Source organism: Hibiscus syriacus, unplaced genomic scaffold (assembly GCF_006381635.1).
Source record: "Hibiscus syriacus cultivar Baekdansim isolate YM2019G1 unplaced genomic scaffold, ASM638163v2 tig00110578_pilon, whole genome shotgun sequence".
NCBI lineage: Eukaryota > Viridiplantae > Streptophyta > Magnoliopsida > Malvales > Malvaceae > Hibiscus > Hibiscus syriacus.
This window is the reverse complement of record NW_024062789.1, coordinates 631718-642285: the sequence shown is the minus strand read 5'-3', so window position 1 is coordinate 642285 and position 10568 is coordinate 631718. Positions and strand designations below refer to the sequence as shown.

Sequence of the window (10568 nt, the reverse complement as noted above, 5' to 3'; positions counted from 1 at the left end):
TATATGTATTTATAAATATATTTAGGGTTTTTGTAAATAGGACATTTATTTATTTAAAATATCATAAAAGAACATCTAGTTTCTTTAAGACTGTCTTTTCTTTAATATTAATAAATAAATAAATATTAATAAGAATATAATAATTTTCCTAAAAATAATGAAGTATATATTTTTATAAGCAGGATATTTATTTATTTTTAAACTATCAGAATAAGACATCTAGTTGCTTTAAGACTGTCATTTCTTAATATTTGAAAAATAAATAAATATTAAAAATAATAATTTAAGAAAATAATTTAAATAAAAAATATATATTTTTTGTTTTTTATATTTATTTATTTTTAAAATACCAGAATAAGACATCTAGTTGCTTTAAGACTGCCATTTCTTAATATTTGAAAAATAAATAAATATTAAAAATAATAATTTTTCCTAAGAAAATAATTTAAATAAAACAAAATTAAATATGTATAAATATAACATGTACTAAAATAAAACTTAAACACTAAATTCTAAATAAAAAACAATTTATTGATACGAAATCTTTCTTGAAGATTTTATCAAAATGATTAGTATTGTATGTTTACAATATGCATATCACGTGCATATAGTAACAACATTATATTAATTTAGTTCTATACCCTATATACATATAATATAAATTTATCAATCAATTTATTGACAGTCATGCTACCACTAAGTCAATATGATCATTACCTGTCTGTCAGTATATTACTATCTTCGAAAAGGTTAGATTTAAAAAAAATCATATCATTGTCATATCTTATCCTAAAATATATATATAAATAACTAAAAAGAAATATATATATATATATATATATATATACACTAAATTAAAATAAACAGAAATATTCTTTTATAGAATTTAATTCTAAAAATATTAAAATTAATGATCAAAAATGAAAAGAATTAAAATAACAATGATTAAAATATAAATTATAAAATTAAATGCTCTAATTCAAAATATTATGAAAACTAAGTATTTACAGTGTAATTTGACCATGTTAATTAAGTTTGGGATATAAATAAAATTTATTAAAATAATAGGGGCTAAATAGGCTATTTTACCTTATATATATATATATAAGCATATAAGGGACTAAATTATAAATTAAACAAAATTTAAAAACCGAATTAAAAGGATTTAAAGTTGATTTAAGTGATTAACATGTAAATAAACAAATATATAATGGATGCGGAAAGGGTTTTACCCTTCTCAAATTACACACAGGCCCCTCCCCAAAACGACGTCGTTCGGGAGGGGTATTTAAACCCAAAAACCGGCCCTAAATCCTTTCATCTATCTCATTTTCTCATTTCTTCTCTCTCTCTAAATGAGAGAACCAGAGTTCTCTACCTTCTCTTTAGATTCTCTCGACAGAGAGAATCCGACAACCGTGCCGGCCACCGTACTCCGGTGGCAATGGCTACCGCCGGCCACCGTACGTGGTGGCCGAAAATTTTCAAAATCCTCCTAATCAAAGCTGATTCGATCCTCAAACCGAATCATCCCTTATTTACCCCTAAAATTCCCTTAATAGTTCTAGATTTAAAATAAACCGAAGATTACCTTCAATTACAGACTGTTTCGACGTCGTTTGGGCTCTCCAAGGGTAAGTCTCTTCACTTTCTTCTTTTTGTTTTTCGAATGGTTGCTTGTTATTTGGCGTCTTGCTGGGTTCTGGCGTGGTCTCTCCGTTCTTGTTCGCCTTTTTTTTTCTTTCTTGTTTATAGATGAACCGAGGTTTTATAGCTTCGATGAGACGTTCATCAGACCGGGTAATGGAGCGGTCTTCGGTGAGTCAACAAGTTATGGCGGTGACTCACCAAGTTATGGCGGTGACTCACCATAGATCTTCAACGTAGGTAGCCATCTGGGTCTTCTGGAGCATTCTGGCGAGGCGACGACGTCGTAGCTGAAGCGGGTTGGGTCACCTGGCAGTGGGAGCGTCAGCAGTGTGAACGTGGGGCGGCTGGAACTTGCTGGAACTCTTGAAGCGGCGGCTGGGACGTGGCCATAGGGTATCATACCCTAGGGTTTTATTTGACTTATTGGTGGTCGTTGGATCTCTCCAAATCCAACGGTGATGAGTAATTGGCGGCTGGGCTAGGGTTAGAAACCCTAGGTTTTCCTATGTATTCGGGTTGAGTCTCCACTTGGGCCTGAACAAGTTGGGTCTGAAATTGTAATTGGGTTGTGGTTCGAATTTTATAAATGGGTTATGGGTTTTGTATCAATATTTGTATTTATTTAAATAATAATAATAAATAATTATAATAATAATATTTATATTTAAATAATAATAATAATAGTAATTTAAAAAATAATAATTTAAGTAATTTAAGTAAAATGAAAAATTAGTGTTTACAAAGACATTGCAGCTTATTCATGTCGGCATTTATTTTATGTGATCGTGTCATATATAACAGTAAACCAGGCTGACTTCAAACATCTGGAGCTAATCTAAACTTACATAGGCTTTTTCATAAGATTTCACAGTATCCAAAAAATGGGAAACCAACCAGAGTTCATAATATCTTCACCACTCTAACAAAACTCATCATTAATTAAATACAATTTTGAAGCAAATCGCAATGACAAGAACCTAAGCGTCTATAACATGATGAACAAATATTTTGGAAAGAAAGAATTTGGAATATGGGGAAGAAGATTGTTGAAAGAATCAACGATAGATATGAAGCACAACTGCCCATCTTCCCCAAATCAATTTTGCAGGAAACTCTTTCGAGCAGAGTGCATTGGAAGTTTTGCACAACGTCGATACACACTATCCATGCTCTGCTCAACCCACTTGCATCAGTGAAAATACTTCTTAATAACATAAAATTGATGATGGTCATTAATGAGGAAAAATGTATGACAGAGAGAAGGAGGCCACGGCCACTTCAAATCGCGGCTTGCTCAAGTTTAGCTGCTTCTGTATGTATATTTAGAGGGGAGATGGATTAGGGTTTTAGTTTGTACAACCTTTTTTAATTACCGTTATGCCCTTTTGCCTAGCGCCCTTGACTTTGTTTATCATTGAGTTACATTTTCAACTATATGGCCAGCGCCCCTAACTCGAATGTTTATTATTGTGATACAATTTTTTTTATTAATCTAAGATATGTATAAAATAATATTTATTTAAAGATAATTATCAATTTTTTGATATTGAATGCTCGTACTTCTATTATTTTTGTGCTCGAACCCGAAATATAAAGAAACAACAATAATTCATTTATCTCTGAGATCACTGACGTTCGTGCCATTTTAAATACAAATATTCAACATTAACATTTTGCTTTTTGAAATCTTAATCGTGGTTTGATTTTTATTAATCTTTAATTGATAGGTGACGATATCAATTTTAATATTGATTGTTATTCTCATATTTATTTTTTCTTTATTTTCTTATATTATATTTTTCTTTATTTTTTTAGTTTTAATTTTAATAAAATTATCTTTATATCATATTTTCTTTTATCTTTTTTTTAAAAGGTGAATACTTATATGATTTATTAGAACAACATATACAAAACGAGACAATGATACTTGACTCATTAAAAAAAACCTCCTAGCCCTATTTCAAGCAAAAATAGTACAACATTGTAATCGAGTATTTAACCACCCACGAACTTGCTCCAACGGCAATTAAAGACACTAAACTTGAAACACATTCAACACCACTACCACTATAACTTCCAATACACCAGTTGCCCCTGAACTATCAAGATAAACACACAAACATTCAAACCAGCACACAACATATTCATACCAGCAACCAAAAAATAGAAAACAAACAACAAACTTCATTACACGAAGCAGCAGAAACATCAGTTTAGAACCAACAAAACGACATTTAATATCGAGTCGACGAACCAGACCATGATAAACATCCTTCAAAACAGTCACCGCAGCAACAATCAACATTTTACTGAAACACAACAACTTATGTCTTCTAATGCCCTCTTTGGCTAGATTGTGAGCTTCTAAGTTCCTTTCTCTGCGCACGAATTTAATGTACCAAGAATGGCGGACACATAAACTTTTGCATCTACTAGCTAAAGCAACTAGATTGGGGGGGAGGGCGATAGTCTCGGATTGTTGGACCAACAAACAGAAGAAAAGCAATCAGACTCAATTGTCAACATACTATGGTGATCCTGAGACGAGGCAGACATTATCTTACAAGCTTCTAAAATAGCATTCAGTTCTACACTAATTGGGTCGAGCTCCCCCAAGGATTTCGAGAATCGGATAAGACTAATATCATTGTGATCACGAAGGACACCTCCGATGCCAGCCATGCCGAAGCTTCTTGTACTGCAGCATTAACATTAAACTTGGGATTTCCAGCCGGAGGAGCAACCCAAGCACCATCTACAAGTCTACGAGCTTTGGGGAGGGGAGTAAAAGATGCCGAAGGGCACCTGATAAACTCGTTAAAGGAAGGGATCGATTCTGCCATTTACTCTGTGCCCATGAACCAGTCCGAAGCAAGGCTAGTTCAAAGATACGGGACTGAATACACTGTTTATTGCTAAGAAGCACCTCATTCGTAGCCACCTAAATCGACCAAACAATACCAAGGAAAGCAACCTGCCAGAGAGGTCTCTAAGATGGTTTAATTGGAAGTTCCCATGTGAATAAAAATCTCTCCACCGAAACGTTTTCAGTAGTTTGGTCATTGTTTTCGTTTATATTTTTTTCAAGGTTGATTTGACATTGTCACGACTTATCAGGAAGACACTTTTTGTTATCATGTTGATCTTTCCGACTTTATACTACTAAATTGGATTTGAATACGCAATTTACGTTTATAGATAGTTTTTTCATGTCACTCGACTCTGATTTACGATTTATCGATGATCTTTTAGTAACTTAATCTACTTTTGTAGCTCATTTACAGATGCTGTCAGATATGTTCATATCTATCTTTTATTCTATTTTTTTGGTTAAATCGTATGATTTTTGTATAATCTTAAGTGGCCAATTTTTGTGAGTTAATGATTATAGAAAAAATGTGCTAATCATATATTTAAATGTGATTATGATCATAAATTCTTATTCTTGATATTTTTTTTAATAAAACTAAATCCTTCTATAAAAAATATAAATATACGTAAAACTATAGTGTGAGGGTAGATTCTACTATAGTTACCATGCTTTATGGTCACAACACGTGTTCCACCTTTGTCAATAAGCCTATTCTATGATCTCCATTACCTAATTGTCAAACTTGAAAAACCATTGAAATTGGTTCCACGAATCAAGCATAGGAAAAATGTGAAAATGAAAGTTGCCAAGTTTTATAGATTGTAGTCCCCTAATAGGCTAATACCAACTCATGCTGACAAAGTTAATAAAGTCCCTCACTTTCATTATACCTGCTATTAAGCCAATCAAGTAATGAGACGAAGCACACTCTTTCGTTTATAACGTATTGTTAGATTTTGAAAAATAATTAAAATATAATAATTTAATTATATGTGAGAATCTCATAGGGGGCCACCCATGTCCAAATTTATTATTCCAAAATCTTTATGTCAAACTAATTATTTAAAATAAAATTGGGGACGTCTATTTAATTTCCAAGTGCAGCATCTACAAAGTGCAGCATCTACATGGAGTCAACTCGGCAAGGAATCCACCTGTTACCTATTCACAAAAAGCATCTACATGGTGCCTTTATTTTGTCTTTCTCACTATTTACCTTCCAACTATATAGCAATTGTGAAGCATTGTTCGAATGACTCGGCGCCGAGTACGTGTCACCTGATGTTAGTTTCTAGGTTGAATATGACATTTTGGTTTCCCTCTGGCAGGAAGGTATATCCGCACAACGAGCTAGTGTTGAGAATGCTTCTGTTCTTTCCCCAAGCAGTAGACAGGGCGGAGAAGTGTTTCTCTTGCCGGAGTTCAATGATCTTGTCAAGGAATTTGACACTTCAAGAACGTTTATAACCGCTAAAAAGGATGATCATGAGCAAGAGATCAAGCACCTTAGAAATATGGTAAGAACGCTTCGGGAGAGGGAGAGGAATCTTGAGGTCCAGCTGCTGGAATATTATGGTCTTAAAGAACGAGAAGCAGCTGTTCTGGAGCTTGAAAACCAGCTGAAGATGAACAATATGGAGGCTAAGCTTTTCACGCTCAAGATTGCATCCTTACAGTCGGAAAACCAAAGATTATAGAACCAAGTTGCCGATCATGCAAAAGTCGTAGCCGAGCTTCAGGCATCTAAATCGAGAATTAAGGTGCTTAAGAAGAAACTTCGGCATGAGGTTGAGCAGAATAGAGAGCAGATTCGAAACGTTCTAAAGAGGGTTGCTAGCTTAAAGGAGCAAGAACTCAAGGCTCGTGCAGATTATCATGATATCGAACCAAAGTTAGAAAGGCTAAAGGTTTTGGAAGGTGAGGCAGAAGAGTTGAGGAAATATAATACGAGATTTCAGATAGAAATTTCCGAACAGGCTCGGAAGTTTGAGTCAACCCAAATCTTTGCAAATTCTGTTTTGGAGGATCCTGAGGTAGTCAGTTCATATGTGTTGAAACTTGAATCCTCTCCCTTTATATTGTTATTGCTACTTTTGTTGTTGGCTTTATACCGGGTGATTTGATTGCAATCAGAAGCAATAAACAAAATGCAAAAGCGTCTGAGGCAAGAAAATGAAGACTTGAAGAAGCAAATTGATCAGCTCAACGAAGACAGATGCGCTGATGCCGAGAACTGGTGTATCGCCGGTGGGTAAATCATAAATGCTTGTTTGCGGTACAAACTGAGGAATTTGCCACCCATCCCTGGAAAACCAGTTGCTAGAGACCTAAGCAAAAGCCCAAGTCCGGAGTCGGAGAAGAAAGCCAAGAAGCTAATAGTTGAATATGCACGAGCTGAAGGAACGGGGGATAGCATGGATTTTGATTCTGGTCATTGGTCTTGCTCGCGAGCCTTCTATGGTAGTGACAACCATGAAGTAGCCGATTCTAGAATCGGGAATTCATCTGCTGAGGAAATCCCGACTTCAAGAAGAAACAAGTTCTTTAAGAAACTTAGGAGATTAACAGTGGGAACATACGTTAGTACATCATCAAGAAAAAGTGATAATACGGAAGATGTCGATTCTCTGAGTTGGAGTTCAGGTAGAGGGAACGAGAGGCTACAAAACAGCAGTGATAGGTTTACAACTCCATCTCAGATTTCACCTGCAACCACATTGGATGTTGATAAAGTGAAGGAAATTGGTAAATTCCGAAGGAACAGCCACTGTGGTTCGTATGGATATAAAGGATTCAGTTGTGGCAGGGATGAGTCTCTTTTCAAACCTCAACTCGACCAAGGTTCGTATTCCCATCGGAGATTGGACGTTATGAAGTTTGCAGAGGCTTTAAAACAACCAGGAACAGATAGTGGACAAATTCATAAGAGCAGAAAGCATCATCTAATTTTTAGTTTCACACAATAGCTTCTTATTGACTTCAAATTCTACGAATCAGTTGATTTTTCCAATATTTTTGTTCTCAGATTTTAAATAAATCTTTAGGACTTAATTGAATAATATATGGTATCTAAAAGCAATGAATTTACTTAATAATTAGTACAGATATTCACCTACACATATAAGACCAATGAATTTTATACATAGGATTCAAAGTTAATTACATCATATATCCTCAAACTCATATTTTAAATCGGTCCTTAAATTTTTAAATATTTTTATTACATCCTTAAACTATGACTATCATTCTAAATTAGTCCTTGTACTTTTGAACATTTCAATTTCATCCCCAAAATGTGACCATCATTTTAAATTAGTCCCCAAACTTTTTAAACATTCCAATTTTATCCCAAACTATACGTATATACTAATCACATCCATTTTTATTAAAATCGTTAGGCCAATTATGCTATTATATGCTTGAAAAAAAATAAAATTTAGGTTAAACTATGATTGAAACTAATTACATATTTGGATGAATTTGGGGATGAAATTGAAATGTTCAAAAGTTTGAAGACTAATTTACAAAAAATTAATAGTTTAGGGATGAAATTAGAATGTTAAAAAATTAAGGACTAATTTAAGATGAGAGTCAGTTTAAGAATGGAATTAAAATATTCAAAAGTTTAAGGATCAATTTAGAATGAGAGTTATAGTTTGGGGACATATAATGCAATTAACTCTAGGAATAAATTAAAACATTTTTTAAGATTAAAACCTTCATTTTCTTTTGTAAAAGAAGAAAAAAAAAGCCTTCCTTTTCTTTTGTAAAAAGAAAACTTCCTTTTCTATCCCAATACTCAAAATAACATCAAGAGTGGGTTTAAAGCAAATCAAAGAATAAAACCAGATCAACCATAATGTTAAAAAGTGAAGCGGCGCATATAACATTTCCCTTGGAATTATAACATTAAAAGATACAACAGAACACACAATAAATACAATCATTTAAATACTATTTCCTCAATAATCATGGAGATCACCGTCTCAAATTCTTTAACAACAATATGTCACCAAGGCTCAATTGAATCAAATGAGGGCAATACCCTGAACAATCAATGCATCAGCAAGGACCTGATTAGCAGCCTGAGATGGATGGACACTGTCCCAGAACACATACTGGGACGCATTGGAACATGTTCCCGGCGTGTGTGGATTACACAAGAATTTGGTCGTCTCTACGGTCCCAGTTCCACAACACCCTCTTGTTGCTTCAACGAAACCTACCAAAACAGAGTCCGAACTCAACACCAATTTCATTTAACCATTTTAAACAGTTTTTAGTTCCTTACCATAGTTCGAAGGAGATTTAACGATGTCGTAAAGCGCCTTGAAGATGTCAAAAACCACAATCTTAAGACCAGGATGCTGTTTCTGGAGATTAGCTGCTGCCGAGTTGAGCTTCTTGTTGAATTGTTGAGCATCGGTATTGAACCTGGAGATGCATCCTTTATCGTGGTAACCAAACAATGTTCCTGCTAATGGAACGCAACCTAACGGTGGAAGAGACGTGACCCCAATTTTCCTAGCTCCCAGCTCATACATGTTCTGTTGGTCGATCATAGCAATCCAAAATTTTATTAACGGATTCAACGGTTGAAAGTGACAGAATAAACGATTACCGTTTTAATAGTTTATATACCGATACCTTGACAAAGCTTGAGAAGGCGTCGATGAGGAATGAGCCGTACTGTTCCGGAGTATAGGCATGGTTAAGTAAAGGGTTGACATAGTAGTTCTGGAGGAAGTCACCACTTCCAGCACTCAGTACATACAGTGCATCCTTGATAATGGATGCTGATTTACTACTGCCGGCTACCTTTGATAGCTTTGCCTGGTATTCTTTGAAATACTCTACTTGCTGGGTCAATGTGATAGCATGCTGCAAACACACAGGAAATCAGGAACCTCATAGTTATAATACTATAAGGCAATTTGATGTCGAGATTAGGATTTCGGACTCTTAAGATTAGCATCTTACGTTCATCATGGCAGCTTTGTCATCATATCCAGAGCCGGCTGAAGCAAAATTGGCTCCAATGAGAAGGTTCTTCCCCGATGCTTCCGGGCTAAGGTACGCCGGTGGATAAGTTGTAAACCCCAGAGTTTCAGCTGCAAGAAGCCATTTGAGTAGAACTCTGGAACATATAATTCTAAACTCGGACTTTGGTGCTTTACTTCTACTTACCAGTGATGTCGGTGGCTAATTTTCCATTGCAAAACCTTCCCGTTGGGTGGTGGTTGGCGAAGTCCCGGCCGTAAGGAGGGTAATTGGCCTTGAAGATGGTGGGGAGATAGTCATTGTTGCCAACATCCACCACGGAGTCACCGAATGTTATGATTGCAGGGACAAGAGTGGTTGATTCTTGTGCATGCCCTCTGCTTATTGAAGGAAATGCAAACACCAAAAACAGAATTACCTTTCTGCAATAGTAAGAATCCATTCTTCTTTACCTGAGGGGGTTACTGCATTGAATCTTTGAGCACTGAGTTGGCCCTTATAAGCTGGTCGAAAATGGAAAGGACGTGGTTTGTCTTGAAAGAGGAGGATGGCGGTTGAGAAGACTCAATAAATGAAAATAGTTCAAATGAATGTCTTAACCATTTTCATGTCGTAGGCCTCAGATTTTATTTTATTTTCTAGGAGTTCCTTCCTGTATAGTATGTAACCCCCATAATCGGTCTGTAAGTTAGACTTAAATTTAAGTGGCCACATATCCCATTTAAAGATTTTTTTTAAAACAACTTATAAAACATTACAGATAATACTAAACAAAATATTGATAATACAAAAATATCCAAAACGACAGCAAAATACATGTCACCAAATACAACTGAAAAATACATAGAGATATACGTTCGTACAAAATAAAGTAGTTGATCTTTCCTGATGCCAAATCTGCTGCTTATTGTCTGCTGTTATCTGAAAAGAAGGGTAAAACTATAGAATGAGCTAAAAAACTCAGTGTGTTTCAAACAGTGTATAAAAACATATTAATAAAATATTCCAGTAAAAATCATTTCATCAAACATGTTTGTTTTATTTA

The 10568-nt window shown here is 34.7% G+C and overlaps 1 protein-coding gene and 1 non-coding gene across 2 annotated transcripts; both read right to left on the bottom strand.

Annotated features, from left to right (window-relative positions):
- Positions 1 to 2676: 2676 nt before the first annotated feature.
- On the bottom strand, positions 2677 to 2823 carry LOC120133359. Its single transcript, XR_005517091.1, has one exon. It is a non-coding gene; the product is annotated as a small nucleolar RNA snoR135 (small nucleolar RNA).
- Positions 2824 to 8402: 5579 nt separating this feature from the next.
- Positions 8403 to 10021, bottom strand: LOC120133299 (GDSL esterase/lipase APG-like). The gene is made up of 5 exons (XM_039149902.1): positions 9710 to 10021; positions 9503 to 9633; positions 9170 to 9403; positions 8814 to 9069; positions 8403 to 8744 (listed from the first exon to the last, which is right to left on the bottom strand). Exons 1-5 carry the CDS (start codon positions 9963 to 9965, stop codon positions 8551 to 8553), a joined length of 1071 nt encoding a protein of 356 aa, XP_039005833.1. The 5' UTR covers positions 9966 to 10021; the 3' UTR covers positions 8403 to 8550.
- Positions 10022 to 10568: the final 547 nt, after the last annotated feature.

Bases quoted from the DNA above. Each gene is read 5' to 3' on its own strand.
- LOC120133299 (XM_039149902.1), bottom strand. From the start codon at position 9,965: ATGGATTCTTACTATTGCAGAAAGGTAATTCTGTTTTTGGTGTTTGCA. The intron at 9,634-9,709 runs GTAAGTAGAAGT...GGCTTCTTGCAG, and splicing joins ATTAGCCACCGACATCACTG to CTGAAACTCTGGGGTTTACA. The intron at 9,070-9,169 runs GTATCGGTATAT...ATCGACCAACAG, and splicing joins CCTTCTCAAGCTTTGTCAAG to AACATGTATGAGCTGGGAGC.